The following is a 26,486-nucleotide window of genomic DNA, read 5'->3' as shown; positions in this document are numbered from 1 at the left end:
AACCATGAATATTAGAAACAAGAATCAAGTTACCTGTTAGGATCCACTGACAAATCACCAATTACAGGCTTGAATGTTGTCCCTGGGGCCATTTCTTGAAAACTTGACACTGCCCCCTAAAGGGGGGGGGGGGGGAAGAGACAAGAAGGGGGAAGAAAGTAGGATATTAACTTGTAGTTTCCAAATCTAAAAATTAATGTATTGTATAATGATCAAAATATGATCCTGAAGAAAATACCAGAAGTCAAAGTCTTATACTACTGTTTATTGATCAAAACAATGCATCAATCAGTTGTCTATGGGAATTCTAAGTTTATTGGCATAATCTTCATTATTAACAATGGCTACAATTAAATTGATTAACAGCTGATGCTGTCAAACTGATTTTAGCCCACATATTTAGACTAAGATATTATTTCACTGTGACTATTATGAAGAATTATCCAGATATTTTAATTTAATTTCCAGGGGCTTTCCTATCATTTATTGAAAGGACAAAGGATGGAAGAATTTAAAAACCTTCTTTGCCAACTCTGTGAATGCCAAAACACAGCAGGACATTTTGCTAATGCATGAAAAGTGGGACATGAAACTCACCAGTGTAGTCTCAATATCAAAGATGAGTGAAATGGAAAATTCAAATGTAAGTGGTCAAATAAGATACCATTTAACTAAAATCCTTTTGAAAGCCACTATACTGTCAACTTGGTGGAAAAAATCCATGTGGACATACCAGTGTAAAACTATAAGTGTTATACTGGCTTAGCTTGCACTGGAAAGGTTTACAGGTGCAAGCTAAATCAATATAAGCCATGTTTAAATACATTTATGAAGTCCAATACACAAAGTTTGAATCAGTTTAAACTAGTGCAAACTACATTTAGTTAAACTGGTGCAACAGTGTGTTTTAGAGTAATCCAACTAAAAGTAACCCTAGCAGAGAGTGTTTTACTCACAGGAAATCTGAGTAGCATTTTGGGAGAAACAACAATTAAAGGCTTCCGGAAGTTTCGGATCATTTGCCTACGAAGCAAATGGAAATACTGCGCTGGGGTGGTTGGATGCACAACTGACATGTTCACGTTGTCACCATCAACTCCCTCTTCTGCACTGTCACACATCTATGCAATGACAAAAACAATTATCCCTCACCAACAAGTAAGTTATAAACCAAACATGCTTGAAGCAGCATGAACTATGGAGGTAAAAATCACTGGTGTATGTATATGGAACAAATATACACACCAGTATGTGCTGAAGATCTCTCAGCTTGCAGAAAAAGGCATTAGCAAAGGTGTTTTTTTTTTCCCCCCCCCCCCCCCTTCCCTGTTTGAGTGAGGCTTTAAGAGAGAGAGTTCTCCAGGTAGAGGAGAAGCAGATACAGGACTCTTGAGGGAAGTGTGGGTTGTGTTTGGGGCTTTCTTGATGTGTGCTGAGCTTATGTTTATGAGTGAGGGTTGGTGTGTGTTTTTTTTGTCTTTTGTTTGTTTATTCATTTATTTATTTATTTACCCCTGTGTTTGAGAGTGAGGCTTTTTTTTTTTTAAACCACTTCCCCTTTGTCCTCCCCCTCCCCTTGATGGAGTTTGTGCTGTGATTGGCAGGTGGAAACTGTTGGCTTCTAATTAAAGTTTGAATTCTAAAAGCCTCTGCTGATTGGCTGAGCCTTGGGAGGGGGAGGGGCTTTCAGGCACTCCAGGGCTTTATAAGGCAGTGGGCAAGCGACCAAGGAGCTTGCGAACAGGTAAGTGCTAACAGGGAGTTGGGAAGGGCGTGAGGTTCTCTTGCCTTTCTTTTTAAATCCCTTCTCCAGGACAGCAGTGATGGGTGGTGATGGGTCTGCTGTTACCTGCACAGCATGTGCCATGTTTGTCTTCCTCCTGGAAGAAAGAATGGACTTCATCTGCACGACGTGCAAGCTGGTCGACATTTTGGAAGAAAAAATTAGAGGACTAGAGGCCCAAGTGTCAACCCTACGCTCGATCAGAGAGGATGAAGACTTCCTCGATAGAAGGCAACATTTAATCATTCAAGCACGGCAGGCAGAGGAGCCAGAGAGGGCAGTACGTGACCAAGAAGAAAACTGGCAGCATGTAACTTCTAGAAGGGGAAAAAGGCCAGCACAGGAATCCCCTGATGCTATAGAGGTAAGTAATCGCTTTCAAGCTCTCTCCACAGGCTCTGCAGTGCTGAAAGCTCTGGAAGGGACCTCACAAGGAAGAAACCAGAGGGGAACACCATCTACTGGAAGGCATGGGATGCGTAGTCCTAGGGATGGGGGTTCCACGGCCACCACCCCCAAAAGAAAACGACGGGTGGTGGTGGTCGGGGACTCCCTCCTAAGAGGGACTGAGCCATTCCTCTGCCGTCCGGACCTGGAATCTCGAGAGGTGTGCTGCTTACCGGGAGCTCGCATTCAGGATGTCACTGAGAGGCTTACCAAGCTGATCAAACCTTCGGATCGCTACCCCTTCCTGCTTCTCCACATGGGAACTAATGATACAGCCAAGAATGATCTTGAGCGTGTTACTGTGGATTATGTAGCGCTGGGAAGAAGGATCCAAGAATTCGGAGCGCAAGTGGTATTTTCGTCCATCCTCCCTGTTAAAGGGAAAGGACTGGGCAGGGATTATCGAATTGAAGACGTAAATGCTTGGTTGCGCAGATGGTGTTGCAGAGAAGGCTTTGGTTTCTTCGACCATGGGACTCTGTTCCGGGCACAAGGATTGTTAGGAAGAGATGGGATCCACCTAACGAAGAGAGGACGGAGCATCTTCGCGGGCAGGCTTGCAAACCTAGTGAGGAGGGCTTTAAACTAGGTTTGTCAGGGGACGGTGACCAAAACTGAGGGGAATGGGAAAGTCGGATACCGAGAAGAAATGCAGAGAGGAAGGGGCAAGAAAGGAGGACCCATATTTCAAATGGAGAAGATAGGACAATCAACTGGTTACCTGAAGTGTTTGTACACTAATGCGAGAAGCCTGGGCAACAAACAGGAAGAACTGGAGGCCCTGGCCCAGACCAAGAAATATGATTTAATTGGGATAACAGAGACTTGGTGGGATGACTTGCATGACTGGAGCGCTGTCATGGAAGGGTATAGACTGTTCAGGAACAACAGGCAGGGAAGAAAAGGAGGAGGAGTTGCACTATATGTAAGAGCACTACCATTGCTCTGAACTCCAGTATAAAGAGGGAGAAAAACCTGTTGAAAGTCTATGGGTTAAGTTTAAAGGAGCAAACAACAGCAGTGATGTTGTGGTTGGTGTCTGCTACAGGCCACCGAATCAGGTGGATGAGGCTTTCTCTTTGGACAACTGAGCGAAGCTTCCAGATCGCAGGCCCTGGTTCTCATGGGGGACTTTAATCACCCTGACATCTGTTGGGAAACCAATATGGCAGTACACAGGCAATCCTGGAAGTTTTTGGAGAATGTTGGGGATAACTTCTTGACACAAGTGCTGAAGGATCCGACCAGGGGCCATGCGCAGCTTGACCTTCTGCTCACAAACAGGGAGGAACTAATAGGGGAAGTGGAGGTGGGTGACAACCTGGGAAGCAGTGATCATGAGATGGTAAATTTCAGGATCCTGACCAAAGGAAGAAAAGAGAGTGTAGTAAAATACACACCTTGGACTTCAAAAAAGCAGATTTTGACTCCCTCAGAGATCTGATGGGCAGAATCCCCTGGGATGTTAACATGAAGGGGAAAGGAGTCCAGGACAGCTGGTAGTATTTTAAAGAAGCCTTATTGAAGGCACAGAAAGAAACCATCCCAACACGTAGCAAGAGAGGCAAACATGGTAGGAGACCGGATTGGCTTACAGGGGAAATCCTTGGGAAACTTAAGCACAAAAAGGAAGTTTACAAAAAGTGGAAACTTGGACAAATGACCAGGGAGGAGTTTAAAGGTATAGCTTGAGAATGCCGGGGGGTTATCAGGAAGGCGAAAGCGCAAATGGAATTGCGACTGGCTAAGGATGTGAAGGGTAACAAGAAAGGTTTCTACAGGCATGTTAACAAGAAGAAGGTGATCAGAGAGGGTGTGCAGCCCCTAATGGATGAAGGAGGTAACCTAGTGACAGATGATGTGGGGAAAGCTGAAGTACTCAATGCTTTCTTTGCCTTTGTATTCACGGACAAGGTCGGCTCCTGGACTTCTGCGCCAAGTGACGCAAGATGGGATGAAGATGGACAGCCCGTGGTGGGTAAAGAACAGGTTAGGAACTATTTAGAAAAGCTAAACATACATAAATCCATGGGTCCGGACTTAGTGCATCCAAGGGTGCTGAGGGAGTTGGCAAATGTCATTGAGGAGCCTTTGGCTACTATCTTTGAAAAGTCGTGGAGATCGGGAGAAATCCCGGATGATTGGAAAAGGGCAAATGTAGTGCCCATCTTCAAAAAAGGGAAGGATGATGATCCAGGGAACTATAGGCTGGTCAGTCTTACCTCGGTTCCTGGAAAAATCATGGAAGGGATCCTTAAGGAATCCATTTTGAGGCACTTGGATGAGAGGCAAGTGATTACGAATAGTCAGCATGGATTCACAAAGGGCAAGTCGTGCCTGACCAATCTGATTAGCTTCTGTGATGAGGTAACTGGCTCGGTGGACATGGGGAAGTCAGTGGATGTGATATACCTTGACTTTAGCAAGGCTTTTGATACGGTCTCCCACAATATTCTTGCCAGCAAGTTAAGGAAATGTGGATTGGATAAATGGACGGTAAGATGGATAGAAAGATGGCTAGAAGGCCGGGCCCAGCGGGTAGTGATCAATGGCTCGATGTCAGGATGGCAGTCAGTTTCTAGCGGAGTGCCCAAAGGTTTGGTTCTAGGACCAGTTTTGTTCAATATCTTTATTAATGATCTGGATGAGGGGATGGATTGCACCCTCAGCAAGTTTGCAGATGACACTAAGCTGGGGGGAGAGGTAGATACACTTAAGGGCAGAGATAGGGTACAGAATGACTTAGACAAATTGGAGGATTGGGCCACAAGAAATCTGATGAGGTTCAACAAGGACAAGTGTAGAGTCCTGCACTTGGGACAGAAGAATCCCAAGCATAGTTACAAGCTGGGGACCAACCGGTTAAGTAGTAGTTCTGCAGAAAAGGACCTGGGGGTTACAGTGGATGAGAAGCTAGATATGAGTCAACAGTGCCCTTGTAGCCAAGAAGGCTAATGGCATATTAGGTTGCATTAAGAGGAGCATTGCCAGCAGATCCAAAGAGGTCATTATTCCCCTTTATTTGGCTTTGGTGAGGCCACATCTGGAGTATGGTGTCCAGTTCTGGGCCCCCCACTACAAAAAGGATGTGGACGCATTGGAGAGGGTCCAGCGGAGAGCAACCAAAATGATTAGGGGGCTGGAGCATATGACTTATGAGGAGAGGCTGAGGGACTTGGCTCTGTTTAGTCTGCAGAAGCGAAGAGTCGGGGGGGGATTTGATAGCAGCCTTCAACTTCCTGAAGGGAGGTTCCAAAGAGGATGGAGAGAGGCTGTTCTCAGTAGTGATAGATGATAGAACAAGGAGCAATGGTCTCAAGTTGTGGTGGGAGAGGTCCAGGTTGGATATTAGGAAAAACTATTTCACTAGGAGGGTGGTGAAGCACTGGAATGGGTGACCTAGGGAAGTAGTGGAATCTCCATCCCTAGAGGTGTTTAAGTCTCGGCTTGACAAAGCCCTGGCTGGGTTGATTTAGTTGGAATTGGTCCTGCCTAGAGCAGGGGGCTGGACTTGACGACCTTCTGAGGTCTCTTCCAGTTCTATGATTCTAAGTTATGAGATAATTGCTAATATCACAATGACATCACTACAAAAGCTGTAACTGTGGTGTAACCAGGACCCTTGAGTCTATTTTTAAGAGTGTGAATGGGCTCTCGAATAACTTCTGTATTTGATCACCACACTGCCATCACAGTGAGTTTGTAAAGCAGAAAGTTAGAGATGTTACAGTCTTTAAAATATTTTTTATACAGCAACTTTTTAAAAGATAGCAACAATAGCAAAATGATAATATGGAATTCTGAGGTGCTTTCCAATACAGAATCTCAATATCCCTTTTCAAATATTAGTGAATTCAGAAAAAAAATGCACCTGCAAGACTAAGATTTATTTGGGCATAAGCTTTCATAGGTAAAAGCCACTTTGTCATATGCATCATGCAAAACCAGTATAATATTAAATCAACAAAGAGTTTGTTCGTTCATTTAAGAACTCCTCCTGAACCATAAGAACTAAGGACCACCACATTCAGTACACAGTTTCCTCTTACCGTAACATAAGCAAAGGTAAGGATTTCGTTGTGCCAGGAAAGGGATTACTTCTCATAAAACAATACGGGAGGAAAAAAAAAAAAAAAGACAATCACCAGGCAGGTGAAAGGGGTTGGGCTCTACTCCTACCCTGTCCAGGACTGCTCCAGGCCTGAGTCTTCCAACACCACCAGATGCCCTTTAAGGTAGGCAAGAGAGGCTGATGCTCCCCCCTCCCAGATTTGTATGGGGACATTGCTGGCTGTTCCCCTTCATCAGGGAGCAAGGGGAAAGTGCATAGTTACTGCATTCCTCTCTCTGGCTGGAGAGTGCTGGGGGCATTAGAACCCTGCACTTTTCTCATCTTTTAAATAAAGCATGTAACATTTTCCTTTTATTTTCAAAAAAATGGAATTAAGGACCCAAGCAATGCTGGGTAAAAGTGCTAGTCATCTAATAAATAAGATAAGCTTTGTTCACAATTTTTAAAATATGAAAGTGTAAACATTAAGACTGAATAAAATGTAGATTAATCTATACAAGTAGTTAAATGTGTATAGATATAGTGCATGAAGAAAGGATAGAAGGATCAAATTTAATACAAAGACTGTATTTAGTTGAAAATCAACGTCATATATATAGCAGCCCATTGTCTGTGAGTCTGTAACAGTGACGTACATGGCCACGCCCCCTGGCTGTGTATGTCAGCGCCCCTCCCTCTGTGGCGGTTCGGCCCAGCCCTGTGCTGCTCAGCTGGGCCCTGGTAGGCAAGCAAGCGGCGGCAAGCGGCCCTTTGGGGTCCTCATTCCCCACGCGTGTGGAGCGCCGACCCCAAAGGGCCGCTTGCCGCCCCGTGCCCAGCTGAGCCTAAGATCAAGACTTTCTGCTTGCTGATTTAAATCCGTCTATATGGCTTAATTTGACAGCAAGTGCTATAGGCAAGTTCAACAAAACAGCCTTTCTGAAGCATCCGACACTGGCACGCATCGACAGAGATATGACACAGGCAGGTGATTCTAGCTACCTGTAGAAAACGTTCCATTCGGCAGGAAGAGTGTTCAGGGCCTGCACCATCATAGCCATGGGGAAGAAGAATGACTATCCCGCTCTGCAGCAGCCATTTAGCTTCACCTATAGAAACACAATTGTAAGGGGAAAGGGGGAGAATTTCACAGAGTGTAATTCACTAAGTGACTGTCTTTGCAAATCGTCTTCCAGAGGTTTATATACATCCCTAGCAAGAGAGTCTTTAAACAAACAAAACTATGCAATTTCCTCTAAGAGTTTAGTGGTCAGATTGAAATTTTGACACAGTACAACTTAATTTACATGAAAATCTCTGAGGATTGTGACTTGTGTGTAAATGAGAGCTGCTAGGTTTTGAGAAATATTCTAAGTCTGCAGTAGCTATGTTCTTCTGCTTTGATTATCAATCCTATATTTTATTTTAAAAATTGCACTCAAGAGTTAAAGTCCTCTTAATTGAACATTGTCATCCTGATTAGGAAACTATTCCAATTAAAAGCCTCTTCAAAAAAACAAAAACAAAAAAACCCCCACAACTAAGAACATTTAAAGTTCAGCAAACTATACTGAACAACAGTGGTTCACTTCATGTTCTCTTTTACAGTATTTATTTGGAGACTTTTATATCAAAATACCAGCACAGATAATTTTATACCTATTTAACCTCTGGTAAGTAATTTCTTAAGCAGATGCCCCTGTTGAAAGTGTGTCCATTTGAAGCATAGTTTATTCTAATACCGTCCTGCTTAAGGATCATGTCCCCTTCTCAGTTTGCTGGTTTCCTGGAAACTATGTCAATGAAAAGCCATCTCAGATTAAGTACAGTGTGCTGGAATAATTTACAATTCTGACAATTCCTATTTTCAATCAAACTAAAGTCTGATAGTTTGGGGTAGATATCTGTGTGTGCAGTTATAAATTCTATTTGGCTTTATCAATGCTGTTTGAAATAGTAACAGTCATTGTGCATTAAACCATCCATTCCGTAGCAGGAATTTGACACACAGTGGAGAGTTTAGGTTTGGAAAACCATGCCAGAACAATCATGGGGCATCAACAATGAAATATTCCCCTGCTTCAAAAATGGGATTTCTGCTAGGAGAGCCTTTAACCATGAATGGCTTTTTCTTCACATAAACTTATCAAGAGGAAGAAGGCTGGAGAGGTGGAATATGACCCAGAGCTAGGAACAGCGCTTAGCAGCACATGGTACTTAGTGGTTGGATCCCTTCATCACATTCTGCTGTTCATTCGGAAGCGGGTCTAGACTATGCTGTGAAAAAGTAAAAAAGTCATAAAAAGAAAAAAAAATCCTAACAACCCATTAGCACTGGAAGGATGATGCAGTGATTAGGGAATTAGCATGGATCTTGGTTCAAGTCCATGCTCCTCCTTGGAAAAGTATTAAGTGTCTCTGGGCCTCAATTCCTCATCTGTAAAATAAGAATAGCACTACCCTACTTCACAGGGATGTTGTGATGGTACATATATGGAAGAACATGAGGTGCTCATAGAAAACAGTAATTGGGGCCATATAAGTACAGCAGCTAGATTACTCAAATAGATTTCCTATACATGATACAGAATTGCTTGCTCTGAGAATGAGGTATTTTAGTTAAAAAAGGAGTTTCTGTAACACTAACCTCCAGAGATGAAAGTGTCAAATATTATCTGGGCTCCATTAAAGAAATCACCAAACTGAGCCTCCCAAATTGGCAGTAACTTGGGGCTTTCAATACTCATTCCATACTCAAATCCAAGCACAGCTTCTTCAGACAGGGGGCTGTTGCTCACCTAACAGAGAAAGAGTTTGGAGAACATGGATAGGTGGGAAAAAAAGAGAAACTGTTAGAATCAAATTCATTTTTTCCAAAAATCAAAGCATGTCTATGACAGGAATGTTTGGGAAGCACATTCCTAGGTACGGATGCATTCCACAATAACCCTTTTTCCACTTTTAAAAAAAATTATGAAGGAGCTATCAGGCTACTTCATAGTTTCCTTCACCTCCATAGCTGATCTCCAAAAAAAACCCAGAGCCCCTCTCTCAACTAAATCCAAAATAAAAAAACAACAACCAATTAAGAGCTTCAGTTGAGTGTGTTGCTGAATTAACGGAATTATTGACTTGCTCCCTGTATGTCAGATCACAATTCCTTTTACTTGCAGACTTACTTCTATGGAAACAAGTAGTTAAACCCATCCATCCCAGTTATTAGAGAACTGAACCAGAATTCTATAAACTGTGGCCCTTCAAGTGATTGTTCACATGGATTCAACTTCTGATGTGCATGTGTCCCATGTGCATACAATTGGATTCTTTTGGCCAGTAGAGTCTATTGGAGCAACATCTGCATTCTAAATGTCTTCCATATTCCCCCTCCACCTAAGGATGTAAAGCAGAATGGGCCCAACTGTTCCTCAGTTCCTTCTTCAAGACTGCACCCTCACAGCATTCACCAACTTAACAGTGCATTGTATTAATATAATCAGTGGTCTTACCAATTAGTTGTTTGCTAGTGCCTGATGTAAAAAAAAAAAAAAAATTACATTGTATGCGTGTGTACAGTAGACTTCCAATAATCCGGAACCTATGGGACCTAGGTGGTGCCGGATTATCAGATATGCTGGACTATCAGGAGGTACTATAAGCTGGTTATATATATACTGTATACATCGCACCCCAGATCCCTTAATCCAAGACCTGAACTTAAATTCAAAAAGTGATCTCATGCTCAAAAAGGTTGGAGCCCACTGCCTTAGAGATAATCTAACTGTATGAGAGTGTTTCTCAATTGGTGCTCCATGGAACCCTGGGGTTCTGCAAAGCGAAAGTAAGGGTTCCGCGAGATTGCAACACTCCCCCATCTCCTCTTAAAGAGACAGAATCTATTTTGCGGCTTTGGCTTGGCTTTTGCTTTTTTTTTTTCCTGCTTGACCAATTTTACCCTGGCAACCCAGGGGGCTCCTTGAAATTCTTTTAAGCTGAAAAGGGTTACGTGGCCAAATACAATTGGGAAACACTGGTATGAGAACATGTATAAAGGGCTCACCCTCTCGAGTGCCCCCTTCTGGCTGAGGATATATGTTCACAAGCTCCCACTCCGGTGACTAATTCAGGGAGTGGAAGATATCCCAGGTGCCCTTTCTTTGGGGTTGTCTGGGACCTTCTTCAGGGTTGTCTGGGACCAACCTTCTTTCCTGCCCTCTTGAGTAGCCACTGGACTGTTGGAGGGGGGAAGACACGAAAACCAAGCACACTCACTCCTCTCGATATCAGCCACCATGTAAATAGCAGTTTTCTGCCAAGTGTCAGTCCTTACTGTTCCACTGCTGCTTGGGCCACTTCACCAAGCATCTGCACCATTCTTGCCCTCTCTCAGGGATTTATCTCAAAGTCCCCATAGCACCCTGTCCTGGGTTATGCAGTTTTCCCTACCCACCACATCCGGTCTTCAGCCAGGTCTGCAATCCACCCTACACACTAACCTGTCCAAGGTACTGCTGCTTTCCCAGTCAGTGTGTGGGGCTACCTGGCCTGAGATCCACAGTGGAATTGCCAGGGTCCCGGCCCAGTAGCTTCTTTATACTGGCTTTCTGGGCCCTGAGTAGCTGCAGAAGCTGCAGCCACTCCAGATTGGCAGGAGGACTTCTCTGCTGTTTTCCCTGGTCCAGAGTGTGGCAAAGCCACAAGCCTCCAGCAAGGGACTTTGGGTGTAGTTCACAGTCACAACATGCTATGAATTAATCAAGTGGGATATATTCAGCTACATTAAAGCTTATTCCACTAGAGCTTCGACAGCCTGTTTGAAGAATATGTCTATTTCGGAAGTCTGCAGGGCATCTATGTGGCGCTCAGTCAACACATGCACTAGACACTATTCTTTGGTTAGCTTTCAGATGAATTCTGTTTTGGTAGGGCTCTCTTATTACCCTTGTTTAATTGGGACTCCTGCTACCCCACTCTGATCAAACAGAACTGTTAGTCACCAAGAGAAGAGTCCCTGTGAACAATCACTTTAAGAATGAACAGAAGTTAAAGTAAGGTACGTTTCTTGGAGATATGTAGTCCATGTAGATTCTACATACTACCCTCCTTCCCAGCTACTACAGAAACATACTTCTCTTACATTTTGCTCTGGCAAAGGAACTGAGGAATGGGTGGGCCCACATCTTCTAGTATGACCTTGTTGTAGGGTGGTGGTGCACAAAGATATCTAGGGCACAGGTACTATTCCCAGATACTATTGGCCAAAATAATCTGATCTCACATGCACAGGAGTCCTGGTGCACTGAAAATGGAATCCATGGGGACATGCTTAAGAACCATAGTTACTTCAAGGTAAAATAACTGTTATTTCAGTCCCAACTCTCTCATTAGGTTTTTCAAGATCACACAATGAGCTAATTACATTTTTGAGGTTTAAGATCCCAATTTATAGAATGCAAAAGCGACAAAGAGTCCTGTGGCACCTTATAGACTAACAGATGTATTGGAGCATAAGCTTTAGTAGGCAAAGACCGTCAGATGCATGTCGAAGTGGGTCTTTGCCCACGAAAGCTTATGCTCCAATAAATCTGTTAGTCTCTAAGGTGCCACAGGATTCCTTGTCACTTTTGCGGATCCAGACTAACACGGCCACCCCTCTGATAATTTATAGAATGGGAAGTTAGCCACCTTCAAGAAGAGTGTTATGACTCTCAAAAGGTGTTAAACGCAAATTATAACAACAATGTGAAGTTATGGATAAGTGACATACATCATACCTCTAGGAAGCCTTTTTGATCTGGAGACATGTGATTCAGTGGGATATAGGTTTCGTCTGTCTCTTGGCAAACCAACATTGCATGCCGTTGGCTGAAAGTTCCTCTGCCAACATCCTGTCCGCTTAGTCGGATACTAAACCCTTTATCAAGCAAGAAACAAAGTAACTCTAAATAATCAAAGCAATTAAAAGGGAGAGAATACTAGTACAGGTTGTACCTCCCTTAACTGGGACTTTGTGGTCTGACGGACCACGGACGTTCCTGGAACGCAGAGTCCAGGTATAAGGAGGTTGGTTGGGCCACAGAGCCGGGGTGGGGCACACAACTCAGCCAGGAGCCCCGTGTTGAGGGAGGGTGACGAAGAAGGGAGTTCTGGCCCCTACTGCTGGGCAATAGTGGGTGGCTGGCAGCAGCTGCAGAGTCCCGGAAGCCGTGGAACCCCAGCAGCTCCAGCCTGGGGAGCCATGGCCAGGCAGATAGCAGTGGGGCTCGGCTGTAATCCTAGCCGGGGACAGCACAGGTCATGTTGGGAGGGACCTCCCCTCATTTGGCAAATCCCCTTGTTCGGGACCTGTAAGGACCCAAGGGTGCTGGACGAGGGAGAGACAACCTGTAATGCTCCCTATTCTACAATATCTCTTCTCAAAACCCTCTCTGGTGTCTCTTTACCACACATATCAAATTCCAGCTTCTTCCCCTAATCACCAGGGTTCTATGCAACTCCACTCTTGCCTTCACATCCCTGCACTCATTTCCCCTTTGTACTCCATTACTTCCAAGGCTTGTTCCTTATTTGCTTTCTACCATTCTTAATCGTTATGCTTTCTTCCACCCCACCCTTGCTCTTGCAGCAAACACCTCTAGTTCTCTTGGGCCAAACTGTATTTCCCCTCTTTCAAAAAACACAATTCCTATAAAGATTCAACATTGACCTCTGCATGAGTCCAAGTAAAGTCTTGTAAATACTGGCTAGATAAATATGATTGAACGGGCGTTAGTCTGTGTCTGCATTAGCATCTACGTTTTTTGGAGCAAATACTGAGATTACTTAAGATGGTGTACCAGCATACATTTATTACCAGTGATAAAAAATACTTATTAGTTTACTTATACAGAGAAAGAAAAATGGTGTCTACTTTCTACTTTAGAACTGGATGCTCTTGAGCTGAGACCTCCACTTGTGACAAACTGCTTAGCTATTTTGAATGGTTAATAAGAGTACATGAGGCCAGAAGCAAACCACAAAGTGCATTTGTCTGGTCTGCATTTTAATGCCAAACTGATTCTAGGCCTAAGTGGTGAGAATTGCTGCCTTATATTTCAATTTAAACATATACTTTTAAGTAGTCCTATTGTAACTAATGGGACTACTCATATGCTTAGCTTTAAGCATAAGAATATATGTTTCAGTGATGCAGGGTCTTTATCCTCAGGATCAGCTAGTATGTAACCTGTAAGTCAGAAAGGCACAAGAGAGTCATGGTTGACTTTTTATTGGAATATTATATTGGGCTGTTACATACTCAATTTCTTGGACTGACCATGAGATACACTGAAAAAAGATCTCAGAGCATATTAGATTGTCACTGAAGCAACATTTTATACTATCTGCCACCTAGCTGCCCCTTACCTTGGCTAAGTAGTGAACCAAAAGCTAATGTTTCAGCCGTAGACCAGTCCAACTTTGTTCCTTCTTCCACCTTCTGTATTCTTGCCTATTTAAAAAAAAAAAAAGTAGATTGTGATATAGCTTTGTCAGTCCGCAACTCATTAGATGCTACAGATCAGCAGAGTTAGCTAGAAAAATACACAGAGCAACATCTCTAAAGTTTTATTAGTCACTGTAACAGGGTGGCTTGCATGCTTTGAGAGCGGGAGGCCTGGAGCTTGCCAGCCCTGTACAATAAGCACATCTAGAATGAGCTGTGGGGTTTAATTAGAGCCAGTTGGGTATGGATCAGGTGACTTCCCTTTAACATCTGCAGCAGGAGTGCAGAGCGTGATAAGCTCCTGCAGTGAAAACCCCAAGACTAAGAGAACTGCTCCAGCTAAGAAGTGCTGGGAATAACCTACTAAGACAGGAAGCATTGTACTCAGACACTAAGGGATTTTGAGGCTTTGTCCAGATGAAGACCAGACGTAAAACTTATTTTTTAACTTAACGTTCAAACCATCCTCAAAAGAAGGGCTGACACTGGAACTGATAAAGCCTAATTTTATTAAGGAATCAAGAGCAGAAAACAAGGTGGTGGGCCGTACTAAGCCAAGGGATGTGAAATTTTGATTAATTGACTACTCCTAGCTGGCACCTGGCTGCACACCCCGTCTTCTTTCCACCCCCCTTGCTGCCTCTTTCTGATAGAGGCAATGGGGGGGAGAAGCAACTAGTCATTCACTGGGGGGAGGGAGGGGAGAAGGAGTGTCAATTAGTCATTCACATCCCTACCTGAGGCCACCCACTGACAGTCACCTAAGATCCCAATCCAATCCTGCAATCAGGTCCATGTGGTAGATACATGTGTCCATGCAGATCACCAGGGAACTATAGATCTCATTGCAAGACCTAGATTTTCAACCACTTGGAACACAATCCCACAGTTTTTTATTTAAGTGGTTAGTGCTCAGGAAAGATGACAGATGGAAGATTTCCATTTCCAGACTTATCTTACTATACCTATAAAAAAGGGTTTCCTGTGGGACAGAGTGACATCACATCACACTGAGTTCCACAGGACCATGCCCCACCCACCCCCAACCTGGCCCTTCCCAGGGCCCACGTGGAAGGCTGGGGCTGCCTATGGCCCCAGCTTTCCCTTCCCCTTACCAGAGGCTGGCTGGAAAGCTGGTCCTGGGGCCAGCACACCTCAGGTCTGGGCCCTCCCAGAGGGCAAGTGGGGGGGGGGGGGAGAAGAGCAGGAGAGAAGCTGGACCTGGCTCCTCCTGGCAGGAAAACCAGGCCAGCACAGCTCTGGTCCGCCCCCCTCCCCCAGTATGTGGGGGGGAAATAGGGCCTGGGAGCCTGGCCTGGCATGCCACCACTTGGCTGCTGGAGTTATGGTTAGATCATGGTGGGGTGAGGTGAGACAATGAGGCCCTGGCTGGTGAAGGGGAGGAAAGTAAGGAGAGAGTAGGGAGAAGGGGACCCTGACTGGTGCGGAGGGGGAAGGGGAAGGGGCACCAGGCCACATCCTGGCCCTCCCTGGTGGCCAGGGGGAGAGCTGGGGTTGCCTTCCCCCCATGACAGGGGGGTTGGTGAGAGCAGCGAGCAAGGGGCACAGCCCCCTACTCAACTATAAAAAAAACCCTGATTAGGCAGCAACCATGCAAAATGTTCTTCAAAACACTGCTCTTCCAATATGCATCAGAATGTGGAGGGAGGTAGGCAGGCTAGGCCAGTCTTTCCACCCATTCAACTCTTGGCCTCTCAGAGTGCCTATGAAGGATCAACCAACGCCAATGAATTTTGTTATGTGGATGCTTTTGATTAGAAGAAGACTAACAAAATAATTTCATACAGGCAACTTATAGCCATCAGACTTAGTCATTGAGGGTCATTGACTACTCACATCACTAGTTGACTACTCAACTACCCAATAAGCTGGCTTAAAAGCTGGTCACCCCCAGTCCTCCCCGCCAGCACTGTCTCTGCAGTGCTGCCTGCTCCCTTGCCCCTGCTGCCTCAGAAGCAGCTGGGGGGAGGGGGGGAGGGGAAGGGAAGGGAGAGCGAATAGGGGAAGCAGCTACAAAATAGCCTCTGTCTGCAGCGGGCTGAGGCTCGCTGTGGACAGAGATTGCTCTGGAAGCAGCCTGACCACGGGGGTCCTAGCGGGGAGCTGCTCTACTCCGCTGGAGCACCCCCAGCCCACAGCCAGCCCGGGCCGCTGTGAACAGGGGCTGCTGGACCCAGCATGAATTGGAACTGAGCAGTCCTGGCTCACACCAGCCCAGGTCTGCTACGCCTCTGCATTTTATCGACTAATTGTGTAGTTGATATAAACTGTATCAGCTACACGATTAGCCAAATAACTGCTCTTTAACATCTACTAACCATGACCACGGGCACATTTATACTGGTGCCTTAGGTAATAGCTTATATTCCAGTACAAAACTCTGAGCCAGTCACCCAGAAAATACTCTTTATGTGCAATAAAAGCTTATTTTAAAAAGGCCTAGGCCAAGTTCGTTGAATGATTTTTTCCTCTGCTCTAATAAAAAAAGGGGGGGGGTTATAATTTTGGGGAAATTATCCTGTATTTATCACACACAAAGAAGTGGTTCAATCCTTACAAAGCTCAAATCAACCTCATCAGGGAAGACATTATTTTACAAGACGACAGTTGTTCTGTAGTTGCATGCTTAGTGGCATTCAATTCCTCCTGTATCGGGCCTATTTTTTGAACTATGGAGTAAGATGTTAAACATCATTAAGCCTTGCAGACCTGTACATGTGTCCTCAGAAGATGACTGTGCATCCGAAGCTCTTCAGGTACCTCCACAGACTTGATGCTGATAAACTGTAAGAGTGGCACAGGCAGCCCTGTATCCCAAGTGGTGATCCTAGCAGATGGTTCCACCATGCCACTCCAGTGAGCTTGCAGGTTGGTTGAAGGGGGGCTATACATCATCATGTTGGCTAGATGATCATTCAGCTTGGAATAATATGAAGTCTTTATCTCCAATACCTCGTCCTCAGTCACAAGCCCACTGGCCATTAGACGCTCTGCATACATGTCTGGGACACTCTTACGGGATCTGTCAGGAAGCAAGGCAAACCCCACACATGCACCCGGTGCCATCACTGTAGTAGCAAAGCAAGGAAATATGACCCTGTTGCTAAATTGCAGTATAAACTCATTCTGAGAACGTGGCTACTTTTTGGAGGGTCTCCATCTGAATGATTTTAAGGGACAGAAATTCTCCAGGACAATGGATACTACATTGTTTATTAATAGAGAAGCATCTGTAACTAGCTACTGTCAAAAAGCAAGACCCACAATCAGTCACACCCTAATCATGATAAACTCACAGCAAACTGAGTTAAAACATGGAAATGTAACATCTTCTTCCACCAAATGTGAGCACTGAATTCACACTCCATCTAAAGTGCTGGAATATACTGGCTAGCACTTTTTTTTTGTGGGGGGGGGGGGGGGGGAGAACCACTTTTTTGGAGTGGGGATAAAATTAGGATAATTTTTAGTGTTCATAAAGGAGGATCTAGCTGAATGGCCAAGAACCAACTAAAGGTTAAGCAGGCATCATGCAAGCGTCCCACTCATTGCTCCGCCAACTGCTATCAGCCCTGACCTGCAAACCCTCCCCAATCCATTGTCTGACTCTTGAACCCCACATGTGCTCATGAGCAGAGGGGGGAAAACAATCAATCAAGATTAGCCGTTGGGAAGTTTTAAAATGCAGATGAGATCGAACTTGTTCTTTAAAGAGGGCATCAAATTGCATATTCAAACACTAGCACCATCATCAGTAATGCCCAATTTCTCTTTAATATGCAAGATGTTTTGACAATGTGCTCCAAAATATACAGCCATGTTCACACTAGTATTTATCCTGCTGCAAACACAGAGGCTGGTGCATCACTGATGACAAAAGGACAGAATGTGCTAGTGTAAACAAGGATTTTAAATTTCTTATAGAGGTTTCTGTTACAATTGAGGATAAACTGATTGTTACTGCAGCTGATTGAGGCACGAGTTATATACTTTCGTTTCCCAGCATCAACCTACCGGATGATTTTATACATGCTGGGGTTGGTGAAGAATGGCTCATCAAGTTCATTGTGACCCCATTGTCTGTAGCACAGCAAGTCTACAATCACATCCCTGCGGAAGCGGCGCTGGTATTCAACAGCCAATCGCGTTGCTCTGACAACTTCTTCAGCGTCGTCACCATTCACATGGATAATTGCACATCCAACTATTTTGCCTGAACAGAAGTTCAAAATATGGATTTATGAGGGCAAGATCTTACAAAATACTCCCTACTCTTTGCTTTCACAGGAAAATGAATATATTGGATATGCCCACTAGAACTCAGTGCATCAGAGAAAGGCCAAAAACATCTGGAGCAATCCTGCCAATGTGAGCAGAGAGAGGAGAGTCTTTTGAGATCATTACAATTGCCTCAACCCTGTGAATGTGTGCAGATGTCTTCCACAATATGGCTCCAAAATGAGCCAACACTTCTAACAGGTTTGGTGCACACAGTCCCTGGAGCCTCTCATTATGGATGGAAACTAAACCTGTCAAAGGCTGGCACAGTTTTTTGATTGCTCCAAAAGAGAAATAAAATGCAGTTTTTAACCTGAAGCAAGGTTTATCTGAAACCTATGTAGCATTTCCTTGATCAGAAGCAGTCTCTCATAATCCACTCATGGTAGGTTGCTCCCAGCAGACCTGGACAGATTTGTCATAAAGTCTTTTCAAATAAGCAGAACCCCCCGCCCCCACCACCAAAAAAAAAAAAAAAAAAAAATTCACATTAGAGCACCCTCCCCTATGTGTGGCAACTTGACTAGGCAGCAAATAGGCAGGTTCCCAGCTGTTAGCTTGTACTTCCTTTCACATGTTCCAGGAAAGTTGGTGTGCTACAGTTATTGCCCTGGCCCTTCTGGTGATTTTTTCCCCCTCTCCGCATAGAATCCCAGGAGTGCCACCAGTTCTCTGACAACTTCCTTCCATGGACACACATAGGTAATGAACCATGTCATAACCAATACACAACAAAGAAAGGAAATCTAGGGATGTGAACCACAAAACCAATGCAGGGAAAAAATGACAATTCAACTTGCTTTCCCTGTCATTTATCATGGCATTTATCATGGTATCTGCAACACCTGTTTTGTTAAAGCTATAATACAGAAAGATTTAGTGTGAAAAGCCCAAGGCATGGATATATTTTTAGTTGCAGGGGATATAATTACATCTATACACATTGGAAAGATGGAGCACATAAATCTGCTTTGATGAGCTAGATTTGTAACAAAGATGAAAGTCAGAGAAAGAAAGCCTTCATTCACCTTATTCAAATAGTGGAACCAACTTCATATTTCTATTGCTTCCTTCAACTCACAAGTGCGCCTGTCACACTACAATCACAACCAAGACTCTCATATAACAGAATCTAGGTAAATCAATGCTTAGGAGACCCACAGAGTTTATGACTGATTCATTCAATTCAATAAATTATTTTTAGTCTCATACTAAATTAAAAAAACATATTTTAAACACTTGACAAATATATTTAAAGTCTGAAAAACAAAGAGTCTAGTAGCACTTTAAAGACTAACAAAACATTTAGACTTGGCAAAACCCAAAAAACTTCACAATACCTATACAGAATGCTACAGAATGTGTATTAAATACTATGTAATTTTTCTCTGCTATTAAACCTTTGTCTGAAGTGCTTGAGAATAATATTTTGTACTGAAATTATTAGTATGTATTCTACTTCACTTAAAAAAAAAGCTAGTCTAATTTACCTAAGACAACAACAATTGAAAAAAAGATTTCCCTAGGATATATGAACACTAGCTGTAAAAACCCGAAGAGGAACAGGTACCAGACTTTCACACTGGAGTTTACATTTCTTTTATGCAGGTTAAACAAACACTTGACCTTTTTAAACATACCAATATCACTACAGTATAGTGATGATCTTCCTCGGTCTGGAGGAGTGGTGTAACCTAGCTGGTTATTAACAATCAAATGGATGCTTCCACCAACTCTGAAATGTGGGAGATTAGAGAGCGTCAATGTTTCAGGAACAATCCCTTGACCAGAGAAAGCAGCATCACCATGCACCTAAGTCACAGAAGGAGACAGAAAAAGATTGGTTAGTGACATTGCTGAAAGAGATGCATCATTACACAAGATCTTTCAGAGTAATCATACAGCTTTAATACCAGCCATTCATTCCCATGCTGATTTGGGAGAGATTATATAACCTTTTAACTCCAATGTGGGTCATGGCCAGTAACTGTGTAATGTCTCATCCGTTACCTGCTTAGATCAAATCTCTTAGAACATACTTCACCATTACACAGCATTATAATTGAATATGGTGGGTGCAGCATGGTAGTAAGTTAGTAGTCTGTAATAGATCTTTACTAAAAGATCAGTGAACAAAAATAAGCCGGTCACCACAGGATACACGATCCTGCCATTCCTGCGCCCCCAAATTCAACACTGGACGCCAAAGTATACATAGCTTGTCTGTCTGTCTACATTACAGTAAATAAAGACAAAGAATAGAGATATAGAGAAGATTTAAAAAGGGATGAAAAACAAACCAAGTATTTACAAATAATATAAAAGGTTTTTAAAAGGGATTGAAAGCTATTGAAGATCCTAAATCAACATGTGATATGGGTAGGTTTCAAAGTTACAATTAAAACATATTTGAAGGAAGTTAAAGTTACAAACATGACAGCCCAGATGTTTGAAAAAGTTCAAGACAATGGAATCAATAACAGGTGTGCACTGAAACTAGAGATTATCTTTAGTTTCAGAGCTTGAATCCAAACTTCTCCAAAGTTCTGAGTAATTCAGATTGAGGTTTGCCTCCCTCAAATAAAAATAATTCAAGTTTAAAAGCTGCTAGGCAAAACTGGGTGAAGGTCTTACCTTATTTGGGGTCCACAGGCTCAAAACTCAATTGATATTCTGTGGACACAAACCCATCCACATCACAATTGAAATGAATGAACACGTGAAGCCCTGATGTCCTAAAAGCTCTGAATATTAAGTAGTTCTAATAAAAAAAATCAGATTTTACCACAAGGCATCACAGAAAAGCAGGGTTATTTATTGCAAGAGCCCCCAGCATTCAGTCCTATTTCCATTCCTGACCATGACATTGTAGGCCTGACATTTAGCATTAGTTACATTTGCTTTCTTTTATAGCTTTGTTTTATGTAGTTACAGGCAGTCCCCGGGTTACGTACAAGATAGGGACTGTAGGTTTGTTCTTAAGTTGAATCCGTATGTAAGTCGGAACTGGCGTCCAGATTCAGCCGCTGCTGAAACTGATCAGTTTCAACAGTGGCTGAATCTGGACGCCAGTTCTGACTTACATACAGATTCAACTTAAGAACCCCAGGCATCCCCAAGTCAGCTGCTGCTGAAACTGATCAGCAGCTGATTCCAGGAAGCCAGGGGCAGGGGCTTCCTGTAGTCAGCCACTGGTCATTTTCAGCAGCTGCTGACTTGGAGACACCTGGGGCAGAGTAGCTGGGGTGTTGCTGGTTTGGTCCTTAGGTGCCCAGAGCGGCGCTACGGGACCAACCGGCAGCACCCCAGCTGCTGTACCACAGGCGTCCGGAGCAAAGCCGCGGAGCACGGGGGCAGCAGGACAGCCCAGACGCGCCGTGGCTATCCTGCTGCCCTCGGGCTCCGCGGCTTTGCTCTGCTCTGCTCCGCTCCCCCTCCCCCTCCCCCTGGTCTGTAGACCAGGGGGAGGGGGAGCAGAGCAGAGCAAAGCGGCGGAACACGCGGCCAGCTGACAGCCCAGACGCGTCTGGGCTGTCCGCTGCCCGCGTGTTCCGCCGCTTTGCTTCCTCTCCCTGGTCTGCTGAAGACCAGGGAGAGGAACAGCCCCGTTCGTAACTGCGGATCCGACATAAGTCGGATCCGCGTAACTCGGGGACTGACTGTATATAGATTTTGTTTCATAAAGCTGACCAGGATAGTGACAGTGACTATGAAATGCTAAGGGAGATTAAAGAAGCTATCAAAATTAAAAAAATAATAATGGAGAATTTCAACTATCCTCATATTGACTGGGTACACGTAACCTCAGGACAGGATGCAGAGATAAAGTTTCTTGACACCTTAAATGACTGTTTCGTGGAGCAACTGGTTCTTGAGCCCACAAGAGGAGAGGCAATTCCTGATTTAGTCCTAAGGGGAGCACAAGATCTGGTCCAAGAGATAAATGTAATACAACCGCTTGGAAGTAGTGACCAAAATGTAATAAAATTTAACATGCCTGTGGTGGAAAAAACACCTCAGCAGCTCAACACTGGCACTTAATTTCACAAAGGTGAACTACACAAAAATGAGTAACTTAGTTAAACAGAAAATAAAGGTACAATGCCAAAAGTAAAATCCCTGCAAGCTACATGCAGACTTTTCATAATAAAAGCCCAAATTATTGGTTTTCTTACTGTGTTTTTTGAAGTGCAACTGTGGCTTAACAATTAAGAAGCAGTGAGAGATTAAAAAGGCATCATTCAGAGGCATAGCGAGAGTGTTATGCACGTGGGGGCAAAGGCAAAATTTGCGCTCCCCCAATCATTTGTTACTATGTATCTGTTATGTATTTCTAAGCCAGCAAAAAATAAGAACGTTAAAAAAAATACTACTATTATCCACTGATACTGAGATCATTTAGTAGATCGTAGCTACAGACAAATATAAATTATAGTTTTTGTGGTTTACATTCTATTAACTAATCTTTTCCTCTTTAATTAGTTCATATCCCATCCTCATTAGGTTCATGTCTTTTACATAAAAAATGTCAAATGCTTAAAATATGTAAGTTTTATAAAACACAAGGGAAATAAATGTTATACAACCTAACTATGAATTTCATCACTATATTTCAATTAAGTATTTAAAACCCACTGTTATAAGCAAACGAGTAACTCGGTTGCTTTAACGAATAAAAGGTAAAAAGATTGAGCATATCAAGTTTATTGTAAGCAATCTGTAATGCTTCCTAACTGCCTAGTTACTTACCAAGTTAACCTAGTTGTTTTTCATACTACCACACAGTGATAAACTACATCATAGTTATGAAAGCAAAATTAACTTGCCTGTTAAAATAACACTCAGAGAAACTTCATGCAGTACACAGTCAACCCGTGGAACTCCTTGCCAGAGGATGTTGTGAAGACCAGGACTTTAACAGGGTTCAAAAAAAACCTAGATAAATTCATGGAGATTAAGCCTATCAATACTACTTAGCCAGAATGGGTAAGAATGGTGTCCCTAGCCTCTGTTTGCCAAGGGCCTGAAAATGGACGACAGGAGAGGGATCACTTGATGATTACTTGTTTCTGTTCACTCTCTCAGAGCACCTGGCATTGGCCACTATCAACAGACAGGAAACTTGGATAGATGGTCGACATGAAGGCATTGGATTCACTCCTGCAATACCTCAGAGTATTGAACAGAAACCTACTCCTTCCCCATGCCCAGCCAACTGGTCACTAGGCTGGCATGAGCACCAAAAGACTGGTAACTATGACATCATCTGCAGAGATGTGTGCGCGCGTGTTTGTGCTGATTTCTATGCTGTATTTGTAATAAACTTGATGTATTTATTGTCTTTTCCCCCAAAAAAATCCCATGAGCTTCTTATAAGCATAAGGACGTTTCCATGCACATCTAGAAATGAGCCATGGCAAAATTTCTGGCATATCTGAAAGCAGTTAATGTCTCACTCCAGCTTTTATGCTGCTCTCCAAAACCCTCCATTTGACATGGACCCATTCAACAGACCAACTTCATTCCAATAAACACATTAAAGCAACTGAAAAAGCTTGTCTGCCAATGCTCTGGTATCCTCCCACTATGGAAGACTCCTCAGAACTCAGCACATAAAGGTTATAGGACATTTGATACTTGAGAACTTAAGTCCTCTCTACACTCAGGCCTTCCCCTCCCAGTAATCAGTTAGAATGAAAGGTCATGGCTGGGTCTCTTCAAGAAAAAGTTTCATGGATCTTCAAGTCCAATTAAGATATTTTATTACAAGGAAAAAAGGTACAGCAAAACTTGTGATAAAACAATCACTCACTCACTCAAGTTACTTAATAATCTTGGTTTTCAACTAAAGACTAAACCAAGTTATACTCAATGATTTGATGCTAATATTTTAACAAGGGCCTTCCACAGAAACCTATGACTCTGAATCAGTGTTCCTTGTGAGCTTTTACAGCCACTCAGGAGAGATTCCAATGCCACCCAGCTGATTAGTAGAGTACCCAAAGCTAAGTGTTATGATTCTACTGGTGGTGCGCCCACAAATCTCAGTGTACATAAAAAATTTGTTTTGAACATAGATGGAAAAAATCTGCATATGAATGGAAAAGATTAGAGGGAACATTGTAGAACACCCAGCATTATAGCATAGGATTTTCTGGCTGCCTTCATATTATATTTGAGGAAGAAAAGATAAATAAAATCAAATGTTGGCTGATGCTTAATTGCTTTAATTAGGATTTAAAAACAGACTGAAATCTTTTTTTTTTCCATGGTAGTCACCGAACACTTTCATAGAAGTCTTCTAATTAAAACCTCACAACAGGCAACTCCTACTTGGGAGAAGGGGAACCTTCGGCACACAGAGGCTAACAAACTGATTTTCAGAGATGCTGAGAAATCCACAGTAAAAAGCTGGGGTGCTCAGTGCTACTGAAAGTCAGACTACACATGCCTTGCTCAAGGTAAGAGGAGTCAATGGCAGCTCTAGATTAGACTTGTGCTCATACCACTTGCTCGCAATAGAGAAACATCAAGATTATTAATTATTTTATCAATGGCAACTTTTAGGTGACTTTTTTGTCGTTGTTTATTTTAAACCTTTAATATTTTTAAGTTTTAAAAAACCAGAATGTCCTGCATGTCAGATATTTCCTTCTGTTGTGTTTGACACAAAACAAAACATAAATGGACAGACGTTGCAAGACACATAGGCCATGCCGAAGCCACTTAAGTCAACATATACATAGCAAAGACTGGCATTTATATCTAAAAGTCCACAATAATGCTAACAAATTCCCACACCAGAGCAGATGTGGCCCATGTAGTCCAGTTCTCATTTCCTGTAGCTGGTCTTTCCAGGTGCTTCCTGACCTGCCCACACTACAGCTGAAGTGATGTTAGTAATAGCTAGTTTTATGGTCTTCCACTACATACAGGAATTTACCATTTAAAATAATATTTTGAGAACAATACCACAGGTTACCCCAGTAGGCTAATGGTACATCACTTGACTTATCCCACCTCTCTTATCCCATGGTCTGTATGATATTGAAATGAAATACACATCAGGAGACCATATTTACGGACTATGAAGAGCATGCATCAATGAAAGGGGGAGTCAAGGATTATGAGATGAAATACCAATAATTCTCAGGCATAAGAGATAGAGTACTGGGGCTATTTCAGGTGTTTAGCTCTCATTAGGGATGTAAAAAATTATTAACCTGGTAACTGATAAAATTTCTATCAGTTACAAGGTTAATCACAGCTCCCGGGGGGGGGGGGGGGGGATGCCGGTAGCCCCGTGAAAAGTTTAACTAGTGCCAATTAAACTCTTACCTCCCTATTTCCCATATGAACTGTTTTTACAATCTTGGGATATAGAATTCATTCTAAAAATTGTGTGAAGATGTACCATTTAGAGTACTTGGAGAACTGGATTCATTGTTAGTCTCACTGCCATTTCAGCTGTACTGCTTCCCTTTCACCATCAATAACCAGCCATAAAACAGAGAAGGAGCCTGTTGCCAATTGCCATGCCAATAATGTTGTCTCTTGCCAAAAGCAACTGAGCAAAGAGAACTATAGTTCTTGAGGCTTTCTACATTTATCACTGGGGAGAGGAAATGACATGCAAGGTGCTGTGCAACAAAATCCTGAAGTGAGGCAAGGCCAAAACTATGAACGAATAAGAGCTTTTTATACCTATTTTCTTTTTTGACTGACTGTTTTGTCTCCGATTGATAACCACTGTAATCCTATGATCACTCTCTTTTTAGTGCGTAGCCCAGCCCCTTGCTAAAACATCACACAATCATCAATATACCAAAGCTATTTGAAGTCTGACAGTAATTTCACACAGGGAAATTGACTTGTGTTAAACAGTGGTGAATAAAAGATCAGAGAGCAACACTAGGTCAACTCAGCACACATACACAAAACTCTACAAACAGGCACTGATTGCTCTCTGAACCCCTTTGTTTTACAGAAGGGGAAAGAATTAAACATGCATAAGTTTGGGGGGGACGGGGATTTGCCTCCCTGTCCTCAAGAAAAGGTCTCAAAAAAGCCATACAAAAAGTTTTCAACATCCTCTCTAAACTCCAGGTAAAAGTGCAATTTTTGTCAATCCAGTACAGCACAGAGTGTAGCCAGTTTTCCAGAACATGAGGGGGGAGAGGGGGAAGGTTACATGATTCAATTTGGAAACCTCACACTAGAGTGATCACTGGCTAATGCTAGGGGAACAATATGCTAGCAAGTTCGCTCTCACCAAAATGTCTCACCAAATAAAATATAAGAAAGAAGTTTCCTATTTTAAACACACATGGTAAGTTGAACAAATGCAAAAAACCTGCTCTATTCTGTTGGCAACATGAATGAGGTTATCCAGTCCCAACAGAAACGTTTTTCGTTATCTTAACCTC

The 26,486-nt window shown here is 43.0% G+C and overlaps 1 protein-coding gene across 1 annotated transcript in view; it reads right to left on the bottom strand.

Moving 5' to 3' along the window:
- DHTKD1 (dehydrogenase E1 and transketolase domain containing 1) overlaps positions 1-26,486 on the bottom strand; it is a 52,109-nt gene that overhangs the window by 4,640 nt on the left and 20,983 nt on the right. Inside the window, exons 6-14 of the mRNA XM_006117157.5 lie at positions 19,701-19,872; positions 17,797-17,995; positions 16,492-16,804; positions 13,683-13,767; positions 12,053-12,192; positions 8,929-9,079; positions 7,284-7,390; positions 957-1,121; positions 34-116 (exon numbers count right to left, since the gene is read on the bottom strand). Of these exons, the coding sequence (XP_006117219.3) occupies positions 34-116; positions 957-1,121; positions 7,284-7,390; positions 8,929-9,079; positions 12,053-12,192; positions 13,683-13,767; positions 16,492-16,804; positions 17,797-17,995; positions 19,701-19,872 (1,415 nt within the window). The remainder of the gene's footprint in view (positions 1-33; positions 117-956; positions 1,122-7,283; positions 7,391-8,928; positions 9,080-12,052; positions 12,193-13,682; positions 13,768-16,491; positions 16,805-17,796; positions 17,996-19,700; positions 19,873-26,486) is intronic.

Source organism: Pelodiscus sinensis, chromosome 1 (assembly GCF_052426305.1).
Source record: "Pelodiscus sinensis isolate ZL-2025 chromosome 1, ASM5242630v1, whole genome shotgun sequence".
In the NCBI taxonomy this organism is placed as follows: Eukaryota; Metazoa; Chordata; order Testudines; family Trionychidae; genus Pelodiscus; species Pelodiscus sinensis.
The sequence above is the reverse complement of the archived record's forward strand: the minus strand, read 5'-3'. Positions and strand labels throughout refer to the sequence as shown.